Below are 23,827 nucleotides of genomic sequence, written 5' to 3'. Positions count from 1 at the left end.
GAACACCCCCATGTAAATGAAAGAATGGACGGGGAGCGGGGCGTGTCAAGACCCCGCTCCCGCGACCCGGGAAACCCGGAGAGTTCCCAGGTATGCTAATAATCATGCAAATTACATTACATTTATTTATAAAGCACCGTCCGATTCCGCAGCTCTGTTACATTCATTAGAACGATTTATAAACACATACAATAACACAGAAAATAACAAACTGGTGCAAAGGAGAAGAGGGCTCTGCTGTTGCGAGCTTACAATGCAAATCCTAAGGACATGAAGTTAAGATGGCCGCTTCCAAGACCTCTACACTTAATCATACCTGTGTACTTCTCAAGTGTTCACCATATGTCAAGGGAAGCTGTAAAATCACCTTCTTTGCTGCTCCCACTTGCCGCTCTGAAATGTTGCTGAAGTCCCAGGGATGCTGGAAGCTCCCCCACTCTTAGGGGTGTAGGGCCAGCGCAGGTTTACTTTAAATGTTGGGGGGAAAGTGGCTGTTCGCTATTTGGGAGTGGGTGGGAAAAGGAGCTATCTGTTACTGTTTAACATGTTGCTGTTGATTTTTCCACAGTATGTCCAACCAGTCATGGAGCTAAAAGAATATCTTTTTTTAGCCAAGTGAGTTGTGAACTTGATAAATAGCTTCTAATGAGTTCATAAGAAGGTTGCTTCCAGTAGATGCCTGTGAAATTGCCCAAGTACTTATGTCTGTGCCAGCTGTCACAGCGCTCCACTAACACACACCATTTGGTATATGTTATGTGTAAGGACCGAGCAGATGTTCTTCATGCCGCTCTAGGACCTAATTGAACTTTAGATCAAAGTTGCAGTGCTTTTTACCTGTTGCAAAGGTTTGCTTTTCTGGCTTTTTTGTGTGGAAAGAATAAGTATCAGTAATACTTATTATTTCCACATAAGCATTTTAAATGAAGCTTTCAAAAAACATGCAAACATTTTTGTACTTGTAGTGTATGTTTAATACATTTTAAATACACACTTCTCAAACCCTACATACAAGCATGTTAACACAGAACTGGCATTAGAACTAGGTTTGTCTGAGCATAATAGCCAATGTTTACCAATATTAGGTTATATGCCTCTCCTCCAGTTCATATAATAGAATAAGATGTAGAACTCATCAGAAGAAGATATTCACAGATTCTCCTAGTCAGTAACCCTGTCCAGTGCTATTTTAAAAGTTCGGTATACAAGACCTCAGCATTGCCGTGCTGCTTAACCCCGCAGGAAGGGTTAGTTTGTGGGGATTAACTCACACTAGCTGATGAGCCCTTGTGTGCCAGATATCTGCCATTCACTTATCTAAGTATGCAATGACCATTATCAGGGCAGGTGTGACTGTGTGAGTGGCCACTTGTCCAAGCAGGGGGATTTCTTTCTGCAAGAAGACAACACATCCTAAAGAAAAACTGACCATAAGTGCATCCCATGGATATGGCCCCTTGCTTTTAGATTAGCATTTGGGCTGCCTCTTTGTAAAGTATTAAATAACTAGGAAATACAGGAAAATGGTCAGTGTGTTGTCGACGGCCAACTTGGAGTTGTAAATCATGTCTGGCACTTTGAGGCCAGTGGTTGATAAATCACAGCCATGTGGCTCCCTGCTGGATACATACGATTGCATGCTACAATTCTACCACATTCGGCGTCCAAAAAGCTACGCGCTAATGGCTTCAGGTTCCTTTAAGTATAAATTCCTAAAGATGGATTACAGAACGGGATAATTGTTTTATGCCATTAAACAATAAACCAAGATAAAGCACTTCTTGCATGGACGTGTATTTCTCTGGGGCATAATTATTTCCAATATCTAATTATTTAAATATAATTATGGTTAACAGAAAATGTAGCATTCAGACAGAGTTCTGTCTGTTTTTAAATCACAGATGGTTGTGTGCCATTGTTTTCATTACAGTGCAAATTAAAGAATAGTGTGTCGGTTTTATGTTTCAGTCTACTAATTAAATTCCTTCGGAGACATGACATATAACCATTGAGTCTCTTGAAGAAGAAATGTCCAGCCAAACACTTCTCCTGCTTAGAACCGCGTACACCTCAGGTACTCGCCTCCTTATCCAGGGCCGGCCCAAGACAAAATGCCACCTGGGGCGAAGTTTAAAATGCTGCCCCCCCCATTATCTACCCTTCCTCTCCCTGCCGCCCCCCCCATTATCTACCCTTCCACTCCCTGAAGCCCCCCCCCGTACTTACCTTTTAGCAGGTTTTTACCTGGAGCGGTTGCCCCAATCGGCTCCATTTTCGGGCCGGCCCTGTCCTTATCCAGCTAATGGGTGCTTGCTCCAGATTTCTAGAAGGGATAAAACAAGACTATTATTGCCCCAAAGATGTAGTGGACCTACTGCCAATTCATGATATTATCATGGTAGATAAATCGAACAGCTTTCCTTCAGAAGAGGTAGAGGCTAATACAGTGAGGGAATCTTAACATGCATGGGCACCCAGAGTTTCTCCTGGACACTCCGGGTGAATCAACGCTTCTCTGGGTCACTAAGGGAGAAACTCTGGGTTGCGGGACTGGCGTTGTGGAATGTCTCACTCCCCACCCACTACCCCAGTAAAATAATGTATGCCTCGCGACATTGGCAAGACTGCCCGCAACATCATGGGTCTGACCGACGCTGGCATCCCGCAAGGGGGGCTTCAGGTAGCCAGAGCCAGAAAGTTGCCAGGTGTGTGTTATTTGTTACTAGTGGCTCTTAACTTTTCATTTCTGTTTCGAACATGAGGTTAAATCTCGTCCGTCCAGTATCTGAAGAGTATAATGAATCGGGGTTAATTAACAGTCCTTAATGTTTTATTTTATATGTCCAGAAGGTATTATATCATTCAGGACCCATATCCCCATATATATCGAGCAGATATTTTTTGCCCTTCACTATCCGTTAGTGTTTTATCAGCGCACTCAGTAGGGGAGGCATGAAATCAGTGTGAGGCATGCAGCAATAATAATGGAACTATACTGACTGTTTATACAAACAGCTGGAACGCTTGGATACCGCAGTTTATATCCACAGTTAAACTTGGAGATTGGTCTCCGTAACTCGATTTCTCGCCATGGGCAAGGTGAACTGGTAAACCGCTAGACTATGCAGGGTATTAAGACATTTTACAAGGCTGGTTAGATTGATCTCAGATCTCCTACTAGAACAAGTCCATCAAACATCTAAGCCACAATTCTAGTGCTCACCTAGAGGTAGTTGATGTCTTACTGTGCCCCTTATGTGTTAAAGCAGTCAATGCTGCTTTAAGTGAATACAATTATGCTGTGTTTTAAAACGAGTGGGTATTTAAATATGTTGTGGTTTTGGTAACCTCATAGAACATGTGGTTATGTTGTGGTCTTATTGGCAGAGGCTAGAGGTTGTGATTGAGGATCAGTGAGAAGGTGGTGGATTAATGGAACAGCCTCCCAGCAGAAGTGTTGTGTGTTCATACAGTGAGGGAATTTTAACATGCATGGGGTGTTCATATGGCTATACTGCATCTAAGATAACAGGTGAGTCTTTACAGCAGAAATAATGGGCAGACTATATAGGCCAAATGTTTTTTTCTTCTTATACGCCATCGAATTCTGTGTTTCTATGGCACACTAAACATTTCTATTTTTTTGTACAGAATAGGAAGGATTACGTCTTTTATTTGGATTTTAACCGGCATCCTTTAACAGCCAACGCTTTGGGCTTCCATAATACATGTTAAGAACTATAGTTTAAGAATGCAATGTGCTCATTTTTAATAACCCATATGTATAGCAGTGACGTTTATGCAAGACTAATGCAAAGCTTGTGTTTAGAATGCAGTCGCAGTCTCAGCACAAAGAGATTCTGCTGAGCCGTGGTAATACAGTCAATCGAGTAGCCAGCTCAGGAACTCAAGCAAGAGTACATGTGAGATTGCATTGCTATATTCAAGATACAAGCTAGATGAAAAATCTTACAAGGGAAGTAAACTTATACATAATAGTACATGTAGAAGGCAAGAAAAAATAACCCAACTAGGCTGCCCATGTCTAGTTCATGTATATTTTTCTTGTTCATTCTTCAGGGTATCTTTATGTACGTCTTAACTGTGTTTTTATCGTGTTCACCTTTGCAAACGCCCACTGGGAAGCTGTTCTGAGCCTTTACTACATTTTCGGTATAGGATACTACTGGCGTCCAGCAATATACCCATCATACATAGAAATCAAACACCAGAATTTGGGTCCGCGACTATTAGACCAAGCACCGTTGTTGGGCGCGAAACATGTAAGGCATTCGCCTACTATGTGTTGGTTCCTCACTGAGGTTGGCCAAATGAGGTAATGAATTGAAATGCATTACCTTGTTTGAAAGTTATTTCTTCCGGACGTTGCGGACCTAAATCCTGTTTGATCTATATAAGTAAGGATGACGTTGGAAGAGCTGAGTGGTCGCACAACGTGGAAGCATCAAATTATGTGTGTTTTGGATTGAGGTGAGACCTTTCTTGTTTTGAATATACCCATCGTGACTTTAAACCTGATCTCAAAGCTTATAACACAGAGGAAAATGTAGCTTACATTTGTTCATGAATTATTTGCTGGAAGCTCTTTTTTTGTTTTCGCTTGCAAGCCTGTAGCATCAATATAACTTTATTGTAGAATCAAATGTTCCAGTGTATGGTGACATTTCAATTTCGTGCAATGTTCCTGAGTTCTCCATACGATCTCCACAGATGGATGTTTTCTGTCTTGATGTTCTGGTTATAGATTTAAAAAATGGCATTTAACAGATTTCAGAAACTGTTACGTGCTTGAATTTTGATGTAAGAAAAAAACACTGGCTCCTTTACCCCCCCAATTCCAGTATCTCATTTGTAATAAAAAATGTCTTGTTTATCAGAGACATAAGGCATTTGTAAAAATTAAGCATCTTAACTTCTGTTAAATAAATTAATATTATTACTTTTTTTCAACTACAATGTTTAAGGTCAACCATTTCTCATTGGTTCTACTTCGTTTTTTTGGTTTTTTTTCTTCTCTACTCCACTATGGAATACGCACACAAATTATATGGATAGTGAGTCAGTTTAAGTAAAATAAGCAAATTAATACACATACTTTTCCTAAAGAATAATGAGCTTGAGAATTTGCAGGTGTATGAAACATTGCAGCTGACTCTGTATGTAAGAATAACTATTGAGTTGGATACTTAAACAAGGCGTTAAATCAGCAGGGGCTATTCCATTAGTTCCAGTGACATTTGCTTCTTGTTTGGCATGCTACCCAAGTATTTTTTTTCTTTTCCTTTTCTAAATATGGAAAAAATATCACTTGAAGGCTTGTGATTATGGCTTGTTCACCCACAACGCCTGGGTCATTTGTCTGTATGGATGAATCGATGTACAAAGTGGGTTGGTGGTTTGGAGGTCCAGTACCCACCTTGACATCACATCCACTTCTGGAACAGAGAGCCATTGCCACAAAGTGGTTCAAGCGCTTCTCATCTTTTGGCTCGTGGGCAAGCTACACCCTTTGCCCCATGGAAGTTGAGGCCCTGTTCACAGGGATTTGGGGCTCCTGGCCATATTACTAGACTGAATAATGAGTTGATTAGATGTAGACTCTTGAGTAGTGCCCTCAACCTGTTGTGATCGCATTCTGGTTCCCCCACGAATGTTCTTTACTTTCTGGTTGTTGCTGAAATGGGCATTCCGGAGAATAGCAGTGTAAGACAGACAACTTTGTCAACTTTGAAATACCCAGTGTGCATAGTCTAAAGATACACGTCAAAACTCAAACATTTGCCAAAGGCTCAGCTCAGTTGTATAGCATGCTAAAGGTAATGGTTGAACAATTACTGTAGTATGATGATACTGTCCATCATGTCGGATGACTATAAAGCATGAATTAGGATATCTGTTACACCACCAGCATTAAAAGAGTGAAGAGGGAACCTATAACTATCAACAACTGCTAGCATTCACTTGAAGATTTAGCCTTGACTTGCTTAATTTGTCAATAAAAATGATGGCTTCCTCCAGGCAAACTGAATTTTTATTACCCTCTGCTTGTCTCTTTCACAGATCAAAGGCATAAGACACACTCGGGGACTAAGGCTCAGCACCGTGTTCTTATACAGCACACAGGTACCCTCTAGTGGTAAGTATAACATGAAAAGCATGAATGTGAAAATGAATAAAGTGTTATGTTCTATATGTATCGCTGGTTTTAGCTTTTTCTTAATGTGGTAATTGTCATTGAGCAAAATTCAACTGCAGTACTGTCTCCCAAATCTCTTCGTTTTGTCTCCTATAACTGCATATTATTAATGCCCAATAACCCTGATAATCCAAGCCATGAAGGTGTTCTAAATATTTTCAATACATAATACAGTATGTAATACTGTTTATAAAAGCTATAGGAAACACTGTAGTAGCAAGTCTGAGTGCCTGCATCACTGCAAGGGGAAAATGTCATCAGTATATGTAGTGACGTATTTTCCTCGGAAGCTGTCCTAGGTCTGACTCTCGAAGATTATGCAGCTTTATAAGGGCCGATCGCTTCTTTTTTTATTTTGAGAAATCCAGCTTTTGGAACACATTTGTATAGATAATTAAATAATACAATGATTTATGTGTTTTATGTTTTGATCTTACAGTGCTGATGTATTGGTCTGTTTCAATTGTTACATAAATTAAAAATTCACTTAAAGATGTACTGTTTCTCTCAAAATGTAAACTAGCACCATGTCTCTAACGGGTTCTGTGGGATTTGGAAACAGTGGCAACCCGTTGTTGTGCAAATGCTCACTCAATATCGATAAATTTTACTTGTTGAAATGTTGTATTGGTCTTGATGAAACAGAATAACTCATTCCAACATCTTGTTGTATAGATGTCTCTGTCCATTACAATCACGGACTACCAGTGATTACCCTTCCACTCCCCTCTCGTAAGGAACGCTGCCAGTTTACCGTAAAACCACTGACAACCTCTGTGGGAAAATTCTTGAAAGATATCCAGAATGAAGACAGAGGCATCGACATTGTTTCTGCCGTTTCAGCAGGTATTTGTTGCTATGTACATTTAGGAGCTCCAGCTTTACGTTTTAGGGAAATAGTTTCTTGTAAAAACCTTTTGGGGGGTTTTTGTTAGTAAATTTTGTTTTCCTTGTTATTTTTTATTTTATTTTTTTATTTTGATAAGTGTCTACTGAACCTGCATGTGCTGCTATTTAAAGGGACATTCCAGAGTCCCAGGCAGCCCCTGAACAATGAATGCATAATAAAGTACTTACTAACGCTGCCTCAAGCAGCCAATCAGTGGCAGAAAAGTGCTCTGGTTGAAATTATTGGGAAAATCTTCCACGCATGCATACAAAGGTCTTGTCAAACCCCCGCCTACAACGTTCACTGGTGCGGCATTGGAGCTGACACAAGGGAATTTTATATTTTCATTGTTATATTCTGAGGTCCACATTTTTTTTTCCACCTACAGATGGAACCAAGTTCTCCAGCTCAACATTAATGGACGTCTTACTAAGAAATGAGTTCCAACTGGTCATTAACAACTCAACATATCATGTCCAGCCACCACCCAGAGGTAAGAAAAAGTGTACATCTGTGGTAGAGATTTTAAAATACTTCACCTCAACCACTTGAAGTGGCTGTTATTGGTCATTCATACATTTATCAGACATACATGTGTCCAAGTATTATTGTTGTGCTGATATAAGAATAATAGGATTAAAAAGTAAATCCTTGTGAATTTTTAATTTCTTTATTCAATAAACCAGGATTCTGGATGTTAACATTTGAGGATCATTAATTTCTGTATTCTGAACGTTCTGCGAGAAGATCTTATTTGGGACTACATAATGCATAGCTAATCTAGGGAGATATCTTGCAAGTCATCTCTCTCATTTGACTATATAATATACAGGCCCAGCTCAGCTGAGATTGGCCTTCATAATGCCTAGTGATAACAAGGAACTAAAATGTTAAACTGTTGAACTCCTGGGTTTTTTTTTTACTGTAACTTAATGTTTCTTTTTCAAAAGTTTATGAAATGAAAAACAACCTGTTTTTTCTTCAAGATTCAGCACGCACAAAGGAAGTAAGGAAATGGGGAGGGGGAGGAAATAAACATTCATACAAAAAAATGAGGTAGTGGTAGTCTCCGAGCTTGAGAAGAAAATAACATTTAATTGAATATTTTTAATTAATTATAGGAAACCCCTAAGCCACCGATGGCATGCTGAGCTGGTCACACAAAACGTACAGTTGAGGACTGACAAAGATAGCTTTCTTTGCTTAGCCTGTGTTACCGCAACTCCTCGAAATCGAGGCATTCAGCAACACCAAAACAATATGCACCGTAGTGAAAATGGCAGCGCCCTGAACGATTACAAGCACCAAAGTGAGACATAGAATGCCTCTCACAAGGTGGTGACACTAGAAACAAAGTGAAAAGACCCCTGAGCTCCCTTTACAGATTGATCACTGTGGGACAATGTGCCTTATCAAATAATAAAATAATAAAATAGGAATTCTTGTACTCATTGCCCTATAATCTGAAAAAAAGGAGAGTTTCTAAACCCGGGACAAATATTAAAATCTATTTAGCTAGCTTTTTTCATTAGCTGTTGTAGATGATTAAATTATTTTTCAAATAAAAGTCGGAAAATGCGGGTTTGTTTTTCGTTTTCACCATATTTGTTTTTATAGTACATTAAATGATATTATCAAAATAATAGTGTTTAAAGAAGGCCCTTCTTGTACTGAAAAAAAACCAATGTAATTTGTGTCGGTACACTAGATGAAAATGAACGAAGAAAATTGCAGCTAAACACCCAGTCCTAACAAGGTTAAACTTTGTGCTTAGGGTATCTAGGGTTGTATACATGGCAGACCCCCACTCAATGGTATTGAACTCAAACATATGGAGAAAATTGTTGTATTATAGTTGGAAAACTCCGACTGATCTTGTTCTGCATGCTACTAACTATAGATATTACATCTGATTCAAAGCAATACCTTTTGGTAAGTCTACTAAGAGAGCCCGTTGCTAGCTGTTTTCCAATAGTTTGAGAGCCAAGGGCCTATGGCTTGGTGTTCTTTGTCCTGCTCTGCAGGATTCTCTATTTATTTAAGAACATATTCTTGTGTAAGAGCTTTATGCTTTTTGCTTTATTTAGTTCAATTGTTTCACTGGTTAGTCTTACACTGCTGTTATTACATTTATAAATCAACTGCAATTGTGTATTTATGTTGCAGCTGCCAGAGACCAAGCTGGAAATAGATTCATGAAATACAACCCCCCCACACACACACAAATACACATGCTAATGTTTCTGAACAGTATGAGAATGGATGGTATCTGCATTTGTTTGAACTCATTTGTTGTTTTAGTAAGCATGCGTTTCTTCCAATTATAGCAATAACATTTTGCAATTTGAACTGTGGAATTAGTGGGTAAGCCAACAGGTAACTAACTAGGCATTTCTGAACTATATATCCTATGATCCTCACGTAAGACTTAGCTGATGAAATAGCCAGGAATCATGGATATTGTAGTTCATCAACAGCCGGACAATACCTCCTAGGAAACCTTGCTTCTGTGTTTTTTTTTATATGTATTAGATGGTGCATGTTGTTGTTTTCCTCGATCATTTCTTAATGCCTTTAAGGTCAACAGTGATCACCTTTTGCCACCATAACTTTTGTTATTGGTATTTCCTGTGCTCCTCCTGAAATGCCTTATACCTCCCTATATGCCACTTAGCCCCATAATATGCATTTTAACCCCCAAAATGCCTATAGGCATATAGAGGCATAAGGCCTTTCTGGAGGCAGAGTGGCACATAGGGGGTCAAAAGGCATATCATGGGGCACACTGGCATTTAGAGGGTTAAAAGGCATATCATGGGGCACAGTGGCATATAGGGGGTATAAGGCATTTCTGGGGCAGAGTGGCAAGCCTGGGAGAAGATGTGCATAACTGGGGGGGGGCAGGTTGGAAAATAAAAGGAAATAAAAACAAAATATTTTTCTCAACCATAGCTTTTATTTTAAAAAAATAGTTTACATGAATTAACATTTACTGGTAAAACTTTTTACTATATGGTTGTCTTATATTCAGGCTTTTTCTCTTTTTCCTAAATTAATATTCAGATTTTGGGGGATCGTCTTTTAATCGAGCAAATACGGTATTAAGCCAATATCACAACCTCATGCTGACGAGTCCCATTAAGGACGAAACAGCTGTCCATGAGTGGTGATCTGGCTAGCGAAGTTTTGTCTAAAGGCTGTCCTGTACAGCGTGCAATTACTTTCAAGGGATCCATGTATAAAGTGGATATAGAGGCAAAAGGTGATCATTGTTTACCTTATTTGCATGTGCCTACCCAGAATCCCTTGTGGTTGTGGCAGCACCATGAGATTTCTGAGGAAAAAAACAAGCCTTCTGGCTTGTCTGGTGTCTGTAGATGAGTGTTTAATAATGCTTCTACTACCCCCTTAATTTTAAGTGGAAGGGTGTTCCATCACCTTTACCCTCCATAACTTTTGTTATTGGTATTTTTAATGCCTTTAGTAAGAGATTCTCTCAGTCCAGTACACCTCAACATCAGCTTTCTTAAATAAGTTCAACTTATAATATGTTTCCTTCAAAAAACTGGCAAATTCTGAAATTCTATAGATTTGCAGTTGATCCTACGACTTACTGTACATGAGCCACAGCTAATTTGAATAGAAGTTTACAGAATCCTAGTCTACTATTTCAGCAGCTTCTGAAGTCTTACAGCGCCTTCTCTGAACCGGTAAACAATGAGTTGCTGTTCTTCACGTTTCTGTTAGCACTTAGAATTCACACTGATCTTGGCAGATCTAGAAGGGCTCCGTGCTTTGTTCTCCACAACACTTGGCTGTGGTTATATGCAAATGTTTCATCTCCGTGCTGGTTTTCTGACACATGTCATTTGAGCTTACAGCTCTGCATTGTCTGATTTCTATTATTTCTGCTTGTTTTGTTATACTATATTTATCCCTTGGGCACACTCACAACTAACCATTCACTTTACCAAGAAAGACCCTGAATAATGCAATTTTTATTTGCTCTTTAGCCAAGTGCAACATCACCCTAAGCATGATGACCAGTGTCTCTGCCGTTCGTACCTGCAAAAGTTCTTGAAGTTAGGGATGCTTCATGTATTAAGTCTTTCTACAGTTTTGTGCTTTTATTCCAGAAACTCCGCTTGTTGAGAACTCTAATGAGATGAACTCCATTAAGTCCCTAGTCCACAGTCTCTATGCGACCCTGCACTCAGAAGAACATTGCCTCAAAAAAGAGCAGGAACTCCTGCAGAAGCTTGATGACCTAAAGGAAGAGCTGCAGCCTCTGGAGGAGGTTAGTGACTGTGCCACAAAGACACATTCTAAATGCCAACCACATTTAGAACTTTCAACCTGAACTGCTCTTTACTTGTATGATCCGCAGCATTCAAACATGTAGCAGGCTGTGGTTATTCATCCTGGAAGACATGCAATGCTGCCATCAGGGGGTACACCCGGTGCTGTGCCTAGCTGGTTCACGTAATGTGTGTAACGTGACCCTGTAGTAGTAGTAGTAGAGACACTGGTGTAAAGGAGGACCCTGTGCCCCCTAACACTAGCTACAACAACCCACCCCTCCCTTTGGACATACCAATAGGCTGGCGCTGCGGCCGTGCTTTCCTCAGGCACAACACACTGAATCTAAATTCATGTCCTGGTGCTCATGCAGAAGAGCTGGCACCGGCCCACCCTCTTCTGAGCCTACGCTAGGTAGGTTGTGTGTAAGTGTAAGTAAGTATGTGATTGTGTGTAAGTATTTCGGTGTATATGTGTCACGGTATACCTGTGTTAGTATGTTACTGTGTGTGTGTAGGTATGTTGCTATATGTCAGTGTAAGTATGTTAGTGTTTTGTATGTGTACGTATGTTGACATGTTACTGCAGGTGTGTCAGTATGATACTATGTGTAGGTATGGTATTGTATATGTGTGTAAATACGTTATTTTGTGTGTGTAAGTATGTTAGTGTGCATAGGTATTTTACTGTGCGTGTAAGTATGTTTGTGTGTGTGTATGTACGTTTCCGTTTGTGTGTGTGTAGGAGGAGCTTGGGGTCGCAAGGGGGCTCTAGCATTTTTTGTTACAGCACTAAGTAGAGAGGCAGCAGCCTGCACAGAGCGTCCCATAACACTATCGTTCCTCCACCATACTGTACACTTGGCAATGTAGTCAGGCAGGCAACGTTGTACTGGATTTTGCCAGACCCCTTCATATGACTACCAAATGAGAAGCGTGATTTGACACCCCATGAAACACCTTTCCACTGCTCCAGAGCCTAGTGGCTCAATCTGATGTTTGGCATTGTACTTGATGTGAGGCTTGCACACAGCTGTTCGACCATGGAAACCCATTCCATGAAGCTCCCGCCGCACAGTTTTTGTGCTCATATTAATGCCAGTGGGGCTTCGGAACTCTTCAGATATGGAATTAGGAGAGCGGTGTTCGCACCATGAGCTTCAGCGCTCAGTGACCTGCACTGTGATCTTACATGGTCTTCCGCTTCATGGCTACATTGCTGCAGTTCCTAAACGCCTCCACTTTCCAATAATACCACTTACACTGACTTATTGCAAAGGTTGCATCCTATCACGGTACCACGCTTGAATTCACTTAGCACTTCAGAATGACCCTTGTTTCAAAAATGTTTGTAAATGCAGTTTCTGTAAGGTATTAATGTTTGTGAGCATATGTCTGTTACAGTATGGTGTTAGAGGGTGTAAGTGTGTGTCAGTGTATGGTGTTGGCATGAGTGCATCTGTGTTAATATTTGGCGTAATCATGTGCTCTTCACCTTTTTCACGCGTTTACTTGTGCTGGAAAAATGCTGAAGGAGATAAAAGTATGGTGACTAAGCAGGTTTACAGATTAATCATCCAAATGTATCCTTGAAAATTAAATGACAATTGTCAATAATATTTGACACAACTTTATTTCAAAGATACTGCAAAAGTAAACGCTCTGTCAGGAACCCCACATAAACCTTGGACATAAAATGTTTTGCATACTTAAAGGTTGCTGTTCCTCCTACTCTTCCCAATTTTATACTTTTGTTCAGTACAAAATTTACAATTCCTAGTGCAGTTGAATTCTCCAAACATTCCTAGAAATAATTATTCATGTAAAATGCTGTCTTATTCTGACTTTTTGCGGGGAACATTTAATTGTTATGTGACACAAAAGCAGAGTTTTTATGATTGTTGTGAAGCTTCTTAAACGTTCCTGTGTGGTGAAACCTTCAGGGAAAAGAAAAAATGACCTGCTATGGTTTGTTTGCTCAACATACTGGGGAGTGTCATTAGTGAGTTACCTTTTAAGTAGCTCTGCTTAAATTTTGTTCATTTATAAGACAAATTAATTTATGCTCAGCAGGGACCTGGCACGCAATCACATGCCTTGTTACATACCTACTACGGGTCCGCTATATTAAATATTGAACTGCAATATTTTGTGTTCTACAGTATGTGGCTGCCAAAGAAATTATCACAGGCTCTGTGTGATGGCAATACAGTTTTATTAGCCATGAGAGAAAGGCTGTGCCAAAATTATCTTTTGCCTAAGGACATACTTTTATAAAAGGAAAAACATTTGCACAACATAAGTTTTATGTGAACACAAAATAAAAAAATTGATTGCTGTATTTTTTTTTTTACTTTCTTTTAGATGAAAGCCAATATAATGGCTAAATCGGATGCCAAGACCACAAGACTCATGTGGATTGGGCTAGCGCTCCTGTCTACGCAGGGTGGGGCACTAGCCTGGCTCACATGGTGGGTCTATTCCTGGGATATCATGGAGCCAGTCACGTACTTCATTACGTATGGAAGTGCCATAGCCTTTTACGCATACTTCGCTCTAACCAAAGAAGTAAGTGATGTTTTCAGTTCGTTTTTGAGAACTTCCATGTTATCAAAGCTATTGTGTTAAATCACCGGAATTGCCTTATTTACTTTAGGCAGGATATAGTATATCTTTTCAGTCTGTTCACATAATCTTTCCTTTAACCAACCAGATGATCTTTTTGGCCAATGCCAATGAATAGCCCATTTTGTGTTCACATTGCACAATGAGCAAAAAAAAAAGATTTTGTGTCTTAACCCCTTAATGACAAAGCCCGTACATGTGCGGGCTCAAAATGCATTGTTTTCAATGGGTTTAGGGACCGCCCATTGTCTTTAAGGGGTCAATTTCCATTGTGAATAAATTGGATGTTGGATCCTACACGTTCCTGTATCTATTATTGGTGAGTACCCATGTGACCAGTGCTAAGGCCTTCTATTTAATTGATGCACCTCAGTACTTAATGTACATTGTTCCTTCTACCTTTTTGGATGCAATAATTAATATTGTGTATGAGGAACATATTTTTTCTTTTTTTGCAAGTTTTGATGTGCATTGTGTAATCTTTCAGCATTCTATAAAAATTGTCTCAATTGCTAATTTTAGAATTATCCCCAGAATCCCCAGTACAACCTGGACTTTTATCAGAGTTCTTCTACCTATTCTCTCTCATACTGGTTGGGAGGTAGTAAAGTGAATACATTATATTGCTTATTAATTTCTCACAGGTCTGAAAAACAAAGTTGAAATCTGTACCCTTTGTCGTTCTGTAGGATTACGTTTACCCAGTTATTCGAGACCGACAGTTCCTACACTACTTCTACAGGAGAGCAAAAAGCCAGCGTTTTGATGTGGAGAAGTACAATAAGCTGAGGGACGAGTTTGCAGAGGTATCAACTTTTAGTAAAGGGGCCTTTGAAAAGTAGCCACGTAAAGATGAGACCTGTTCACGATTCCTGAGCACTGCTTGTCATCTGAGTAAAACCAAGGCCTACATTCCCCATGTTAGGCCTAAATTTGATGGGGACAGTCACAGTCTGATATAGTTGAATTGTGTTGTGCGCTAAAAGGGCTCACACCATTACATTAGCTGACAGATGCCTCCTAAGGTATTCTACAATTTAACGCAAGATTTATTTTTTATTGTAGACTGAAGAACACCTAAAACGTTTACGAAATCCTCTGCAGCTGAAGCTCCCCATTGAGCAGCTACGTGAGAAGGAATAATCTACAAGTCTTTTGTAAAATAGATTATGGGAAAGGGGTATTATTGGGAGGGAGGAGGGGATGATTTTTAACATTACAGTAAATGATTATAATAAACCCCAAAAAGACTAGAGGAATTTGTAATTTTGTTCACATCATGTTCACGTTTTCTGTGTAAAATACAATTTGTTTAGAAAACAAATGCCAGGGTTTTCCCTGTTGAATCTTTTTTGGTCTTTTATTGTTTCCATCTTACCAGTTGTGTGAAGACGGTGAACATGCCCCATTGGTATAGTCACATTGGAAAAATATCCACAGTCTTCCTCTACTAGGACTGGATATCCCCACCTAATGGAAGGCTGGAACTGCTAAGTCCACCTCTGTGGAGTGGGGGGACTAAAAGGCACCAAAACTAAGTCTTCAAGGGCCAGGCTCCACTGTGGCATTTCCAGTAAGCAAAAAAAAACCCACACACACACATTTTGTGAATTCCATATCAAAATAACATACACAAAACAACAAAAAAGTACCTGTGTGTTCCATATAAAAACAATAGACAGTTTCTGGCCTTTTACATTTCTAGTTCATGTTTTTAACTAGATCCTCTGTACCCATCATGGTAAAAATGTAATTGCTCATTCTGCAGTGATTAGTAGTCCATATGTAATGTTCCCCATAGGGAAAAGATACCAACTTACAAATAATAAACTTTGTGGATTCACATCTGCATTCTGTTCTGTGAATATCAAAATCTGAAGCAATAAAATTGCTAAAAAAAACATCATAGCATGAATTTTTGTATCCTATTGGTGTGTATCTACTATTGAGGCCCGGCGCAGGAGAGGTAGGGGAACATACCATGGAAATTTGTATAACCCAGAGAGATGAGCATAAGTATTTCTTTTTTTATATATAATTAATACATATAAACCCACCAGGACATTTTCGAGAGGTACAATTACTTTTTCACCTTCTTGTTCTATAGGGATTTTAAGGTTCTCTCATTTTCAGCATCATTCTGTCAGGGTAAGTTGACGCAAGTAAGTAATGATTGAAATGTTCTGAAGACCCACGTCCATAGAGGAAGGTATAGCATGGTGCAAATGGTGCTTTGATTATATGCACCTAGGATGTAAGTAAGGCTCTATTTCAGTCATTTTGTGGCACTGTAACAGAGATTGGAAGAGTGCTGTTTATGGAAGACCCAAATGCTGAGATGGGGAGCTATAATTTTGGATAAACTAATAAAGCTGTAAGTCCATTTTTTCTGTTATGTAAATGTAAATTATTTATAAAACTAGATGTGCTTGTATTTTGATTATTTAGTTTGAGTCCTTGGCCTACTTATGTGCCACAATACACAGTACCATATGACAAGTTCTGATCCAAATGAACTCCAACATGAATGAAAACTAGACTTTCCTTGAATGACATTAATACTTTTTATGTTAAAGGCATTAAATAATAGTCTAGTCTCCAAAATTGTCAGAGTGAATAGAGCTGGCTGACTTGGTTAAAGGCTCTACCATTGGGGTTAACAGCAAGTCTTCTGGTTGTGGCCAAAATCTTTACACGAGAGCAGCCCAGATTGTAATAGCCTTGTGTCCCTCTTGCCAGCCCTACCCTGATCAGGCCCTGGCAGTTTACAGTTCTTATGTTCTAAACTGTTTTGATTTTGATAAATGCATACATAATACCAAGAGACGACAAAATTAAACACCAGTAGTTATTTCTCTCTGAAGTTATTACAGTTTAAATGTGTTCATTAATGGACAGTTATCTCAGGGACCGCTTCACCTTGGTCGGTTGTGGAGATCAGAGATCCACCCTGTACTCAACCCAAACACACTATGGAACCATGGTCCTAACCTGCATAGCCTCCATAGAGCTCTTACTCCTTGTCTCATATGCAGTGAGATTGTGTATGACATCATATCCTGGCGATTAACATAGTAGATGGTCGTGGAGGTTAGCAGTATGTGACAGCTGGGGCGCTGTCCCGCGCCAGGCCTAGGGCAATATCTACCCAACATATTCCACTATAAGTAGCTACATAAATACACAAAATAAGACATTACATTTTTTAATAAAGATTTATAATGCTACAACAAAATAATTATTTGCAATTTGCACCACGATGCTAATATATTCTGGCCATTGGCCAAGAAGGAAAATCTCAACACTTGCTGGACAGAACAAATGATTCTAATCCCTTGGCCCAATTCAGTAGATATTCTCCTATACTCATTTATGCAATCTACTTTCCAAATAAATGCAAGCCAGTAGTACACAAAACATAATGTATGAACTTTTTATACACGTTTATCGGCCAATTGCATCTATATAAGTATGTGCTGTATAAAAATATACATAGCACTTTCTAAGATAAGTGGCATATACAATGGTTCCTCTAAAGAAGCCACGGAGTACATTATTACCATACCTGGGAAATCTCTGGGTCTTACCAGGAGTCTCCGGGTAAAACCCTGCCTACCCGGGTCTCAGATTCCTCTATTGTTTTCTATTTGTTTCAGGCGGGGAAGCATTAGGCCGTGCAGACTCCTTGCATCCTAAAGGATTAACCAAATTACCCTGACATCCATCAGCTGATGCCCGAGTTTCATTGCATAAAAAACTGTCAGTCACAACCTCAGAACATATGTATAAAATGATTACCCCTAAAAAAGCAATGTTGAGCATGTTGTGCCAATACAGAAAAGCGTTTTCCCCTACGCCAATGCTGACATGCAAGATTAGACCTACACCAATTCTCGGAACTTTAAGATAAAGTATTTTGTCCATTTCCAGTCTGAGACATCTTATAGCTAAAGTGAATTTTAGAGCACCTACGCTATAAATACAGCACGGCAAATGTAGTTTTAATTTTTAAATTTCCAGATCTGGATACCCATCATTGTCCCTGCCAGAAGGTATAATACATTTGAATTTTCAACTTTATGCTGAGAATACATCATTGTCATGTTTGATATATTGAATGCACCACTGTCATATTTGATATATTGTTGAGAGAGAAGATGCTTCGACTGAATAATTTATTCATTTAGCATTAAGAATAAAATTGCCCTTCAAGTAGAGAGTGAATTCCGGACTGCCGCATGTTTTTATAAAGTAAGAGGAAAAACATTTCTGGCTACTCATAAACAATGTACAAACAATGCATATAAGAATACTTTGTCATATGCTTTGTTCAAAAAATAGACTTACCTTAGATAGAAGCTGCAGCTTCACAGTCCCTCAATGTCCTAGATTCCCCCATGCATTTCCAAAGTGGACACCGTGTGAGTTTAAATAGATCTTTCAGGTTCTCAGTTTCAGCTTTCATGTGCATTTAAGTGAATATGACGGCTTAAGTGTCTAATTGTTTGTGCAATGTTTGTGTTATTATATGTATTGACCAGCAGGTGGAGACATGGCACTATATTCTCTTCTACAAACTTGTCCTTTGGTAGAAATCGCTTGAAATCTTAGCAGTTGCCCCAAAACACACTTGAAAAATTTAATAAGTCATCTAAAGGGAGGATGGACAACAATGAACCCAGACGGTAAGCCAAGCCAAGGGGCCAAGTAATAAAGCACCTTAAACCGTATTTAGCAGGCAACATGCTTGATGTGTATTGTAAAAATAATAAATATTAGAGCTACAGCATATTTAGAAGTTGTGTAGAGGAGTCCTTATTTGATACAACAATAAATCATACAGCATGTTGGAAAACATAGAAACATATAATTTGAAGGCAGATAAGAACCATTCGACCCATCTAGTTTGCCCATTTTTCCTGATATGAGACCTTAATCACAAATAATGGAACTTTTGTCTCGATAAAGACCATATGGTTGAAATGTTGCCCTTGTTGCTGAATTAAATACACCTCACTTAACTACTGGAGTGCTGAGCAACTTTATTTGTGCTATTTTGGGGTGCCGGTGGAACCCAGTTCGAGCACCAGAAATATTGGAGTGCTGTTCTACTATTTCTACATTGGTATATCACACCTTAATCAGTCATTAGTCTTGTCTTAGATTCATGATAGCTTCATGTCTGACAAATCTGTTCCCTTACTGCGGTTACCTTCCAGAAGAAGCTAAATGTGTCTAACTTAAACCTCTAAGTAAAACTTGAGTTATGTGAACAAATGTAATGTCACCAAGGTGCCTTCTACATAGCCACCATTCAGTTACTGCCCATACTGGAGGCTACAGTGGACAGGTGGTCACACGAGCATTGAGATGTCGGGCTCCTTTAAATAACTAGACCCCATCTGGCAAACTAGAGCTGCTAAACCTCCATTTCACTTACTGGACAAATAAAGGGAAATAAAAATGACAATGACCTGGGATTTACAATTAGCAAACAGCCTTCGACTCATTAAGCAAGTGTGAGGACCAGTGCGTTCCAGTACATAAAACATCTTTCAAATCGGTTTCAAATAATTTTCTGCTCCAGTAATCCTGCCAGTTCTCAGTTTGACCTCAAGTAGTGTGCATAGTGAGAGACATTTAACCAACTACAAGGCCCTATCTTCTTTTCCAGTAATAACATGCTATTTTAAGGATAGCATATTGTCAGGGCCCGGGTAATCAGGTTGGGTAGGAGCCTCATTGCAGGGGATACCTGGGGTTCTGTCTGCACATGGCAATGCATGGTAATCGAAGGCAAAAAGGAATACACCGCAGGCAGAATTCCAGGTAATGCTATGTATTGTATATTACGGCAGGACAAGCAGATACAGGTTAAACAGTCTCTTAGTAGGAAAATGGACGTATGGCAGGAAGCCATCTGGAGGGGCGCGCGGCAGGAAGCCCACTGGACAGGGCACAAGGTAGGAAGCCCACTTGGAAGGGCTGAAGGCAGGAAGCCCACTTGGCAGGGCTCAAGGCAGGAAGCCCACTTGAAAGGGCACAAGGTAGGAAGCCCACTTGGAAGGGCTGAAGGCTGGAACAATTCAGGATCAGGTACAAGTCAGGATCAGATACAGGGCCAGAGCAAAACGGTCCTATAACTTCAATATTAAGGCCCTGACTGGAGGGCAGAGCAGGATAAAATAGGCAGGCTCAGTCCAGGAAACAAGACTCAGCTGGTTGCAATAATTAGGGCTGGGTGCTCCAGAGTGATAAGGGTTAAACCCAGGTAAGCAGAGGCAGCTTGTTGGCTCTACGGGCTGCTGCTGATATGACACTAAGAAAATAAATACAGAGTCCTGGCTGACAGGGTGTAATCCTGACACATACACTGTATGTGTACACACATGTATAATATTTATTATCCTCCTCAATTGGTTGATGCTAGAGGAGACCCCTGCCGGCAACCAATAAAGTCGTTCTTATGGACATGGATTTTAAAAGTCTGTAAAAGTCTGTACGAGCGACTCTATTGGTCACCGGCAGGGGGCTCCTCTGCCATTAACCAATGGCTCCCTGCCGGTGACCAATAGAGTCGCTCGTACAGACCTTTAACTCTTGAAGCGGGGAGACCGATGGTTAAAGGGCCATGCGACCGACTCTATTGGTCATCTGCAGGGGACCTGCCGGCGACCAATAGAGTCGTTCTTATGGCCCTTTAAGTTAAAGACCTTTAACCCTTGGGGAAACAGGCCAAGTTCCCTGTCAGGAGTTAAAGGGCCATGCAAGCGACTCTATTGGACCAATAGACTCACTCGCACGGCCCTTAACTCCTGACAGCGCAACTTGGCCTGGGGAGACTCCACTTCAAGAGTCACAAGTAGGGGGCTCGTCTGCCATCAAATGATAAAGTACAGGTGCACTTCATTGGTTGATGGCAGAGGAGGCCCCTGCTGGCGACCAATAGAGTTGCTCGTATGGACATTTAAAATCCTGGTGCCAAAGCTGGTGAGTACCGCGTTAACCCTGTGTTAACCCCTTCTACAAAAAAACGAACACGAAGAATGTACACTAATATTCGCCCAAACCGAACGCAGAAACGTCTCATTTTCTCAATCCAATAACTAAATAATGTCTGCAGTCAAAGCAGTGAGTTCATTGAAAATAGATTCCATTATGCATTAAAAATAATGCTTCCTCCATTCTTCATTTTGTTCCCCTTTAGAGACAAATGATGCTGGTGCCTTGACAGCTCTGTTTAAAAAAAATAAAATAATCAGTTTTGATTATTGTCAACCTGATAATGTAGGCATAATGTTTTTTAAGGGCAGGTTTAATTTGTACAGTTGATTACCACCAGGTTCAAATTAGATGCTAACCATTATGCTTTAGATTTAGGTTTATGGTAATTCAAAAAATCTTAGCATGTTCTAATAAAACTGACATCTTTTTTACAATGACGCATTTGACCTTAAGATCCCTGGAAACTCATTGCAATACCCTTAACTAGAACAGCAACAATAAAACTAAACACACCTTGATTGCAAAAGAAAAAAAAAATCTTTATCCTGGACTGACCAATGGGAACATAGTTCTGAGGACGTATTAACTTTCTTTTATAGATTTATTTTAAAAGCCTTTCTGGGAGCCTGGGGTGCAAGTGAAGAGGTGGGGATGATGTTCCAAAGGCGCCATAGTGCATTTTTTCCCTGATCTGATTTTCCTAGATCTGTGCCTATCCTATGCATTTTAAAAAGCCCCCACTGTACTCGCCTCTACCACTGATAGGAGGGTGTTTCATTATCTACCACCCTCTCAGTAAAATAAAACTTACATTATTTATAGCCTTCTTCATGTTCTGCAGAGCCCCAGCATCTTCTGTGCCCAACCAGCCACCTTTGCCTAAACCCAGAATGCTGTATGTTCTGCACATACTGTGGCTCCTAGAAACCAGAACCACACTGGGAATATGGATGTTTAATAAACAATGCTAAGAAGGAGTGAAAACATTGTTAACCTTTAGAAGTGGCAGATCAAGTTTCATTTATATACGTACACTACTCTGCAGGTTCTCTCTTGGGCAGCGAATGACTCCTTTCCCACCTACACTCACCCTTCTCTTGTTAAGAGAGCACTTCTCCGGTGTAGGTCAAGTGGCCTCAAGAGTAGTGTGGTGTCACAGGGCCAGCTGCAGTCAGGACACCTGAAGTGTTTTTATAGAAAAGCTGGACTTGTGTCTAAATTAAGCACAGCCTTGTGAACATTTGAACAGGTGCCAACCATATACAGTGGTGTGAAAAAGAAAGTATACCTGCTTTGAATTCTATGGTGCTACATATCAGGACATAATGACATCATCTGTTCCTTTGCAGGTCTAAAAATTAAGTAAATACAACCTCAGATGAATAACAACACATGACATATTACACTGTGCCATTTTATTCAACAAAAATAAAGACATTGTGGAAAAACGAAGTAGAACTAACTTGTAGGACTACATTTAGCAGCTATAACTTGAAGTAATTGCTGTGGAGACATTTGTCCCACTCTTCTTTACAACACTGCTTCAGTTCATTGATCTTTGTGGGCATTTGTTTATGCACAGCTCTCTTAAGGTCCTGCCATAGTATTTCAATCAGGTTGATGTATGGACTTTGACTGGACCATTGGAACACCTTGATTCTTTTCTTTTTCAGCCATTCTGTAATAGATTTGCTGATGTTCTTGGGATCATTGTCCTGATGCATGACCCAATTTAGGCCAAGCTTTAGCTGTCGGACAGATGGTCTCACATTTTACTCTGGAATACTTTAGTAATCAGAGGAGTTCGTGTTTAACTCAATGGCAGCAAGGTTCCAAGGTCCTGCAGCTACAAAAATACCCTAAATCACTACCCCTCCCCCACTGTGCTTGATGGTTGGTATGTGGTGTTTGTGCTGATATGTAGTTTTATTTTATGTCTATCCAAAGGATGTTGTTCCAGAAGTCTTGTGGTTTGTTCAAATGCAACTTTGCAATCCTAATTCTCCAAGCAACCCTTTCAAACAAACCATACTTGTTCAGTCTTTCTCAAATTGTACCGTAATGAACTTTGACATTTAACAGGCTAATTAAGGCCTGTAGAGTATGAGAAGTAACTTTGGGGTGAATTTTGAACTGTCTTGAATGTTTTTCACTTTTAAGTAATCTTTCTCACTGTAGAATGATGGACTTTAATTTTTTTGGAAATGGGCTTATATCCATTCCCAGGTCGATGGGCAGCAACAATTGCTTCTCTAAGATCAGTGCTGTTGTCTGTCCTCCTTGGCATTCTGTGAACACACACCTGAATGCTCCAGACCAGCAAACTGCTAAAACTTCACACTTGCTGATGATTAATTAATCAAGGGCATTTGATTAGCAGCACCTGTCTGCTACTTAATTCCTATGGAAGCAGTAAGGGTGTGCTTCGTTTTTCAAACATTGTTTCTTCATTTTGGCTTTATTGTTGCTGAATAAATCATGACACTGTATAATATTTAATCTGGTGTAGGACAATGGAGTCTTTCAGTTAACACACAGACAGCCAAAACACACTTCCTGTGCTTTTTATGTAAAAGGTTTTTAAGACTGGACATGAGATTGTTTTCATTAGTGTTCTTTCTTTGTAAAGCTGTCACAATACAGCTAATAATCACAAACATTTTTAGCTAGCAATTCAAAACGTGATTTTTCAGCAAGATAGTAGCTTCCACATCAGACGATGACAGGTGTAATTTTTATAACATTTAAAGAGATAGTTTAATGTCACTGACAGCCTCATCACAAATGTATTTT

General features: G+C 39.8%; 1 protein-coding gene across 1 annotated transcript in view; it reads left to right on the top strand.

Moving 5' to 3' along the window:
• The window catches only part of MCUB (mitochondrial calcium uniporter dominant negative subunit beta), a 35,230-nt gene extending 19,877 nt beyond the window's left edge, over window positions 1-15,353 (top strand). The window contains exons 2-8 of the mRNA XM_053461509.1: window positions 6,082-6,157; window positions 6,893-7,063; window positions 7,495-7,599; window positions 11,243-11,403; window positions 13,769-13,972; window positions 14,719-14,835; window positions 15,095-15,353. Of these exons, the coding sequence (XP_053317484.1) occupies window positions 6,082-6,157; window positions 6,893-7,063; window positions 7,495-7,599; window positions 11,243-11,403; window positions 13,769-13,972; window positions 14,719-14,835; window positions 15,095-15,172 (912 nt within the window). The 3' untranslated portion in view covers window positions 15,173-15,353. The remainder of the gene's footprint in view (window positions 1-6,081; window positions 6,158-6,892; window positions 7,064-7,494; window positions 7,600-11,242; window positions 11,404-13,768; window positions 13,973-14,718; window positions 14,836-15,094) is intronic.
• Window positions 15,354-23,827: the final 8,474 nt, after the last annotated feature.

The sequence above is a fragment of the Spea bombifrons genome, chromosome 1 (genome assembly GCF_027358695.1).
Source record: "Spea bombifrons isolate aSpeBom1 chromosome 1, aSpeBom1.2.pri, whole genome shotgun sequence".
Taxonomy (NCBI): Eukaryota; Metazoa; Chordata; class Amphibia; order Anura; family Pelobatidae; genus Spea; species Spea bombifrons.
Note: the sequence above shows the minus strand (reverse complement) of the source record. Positions and strands in the feature narration are given on the sequence as shown.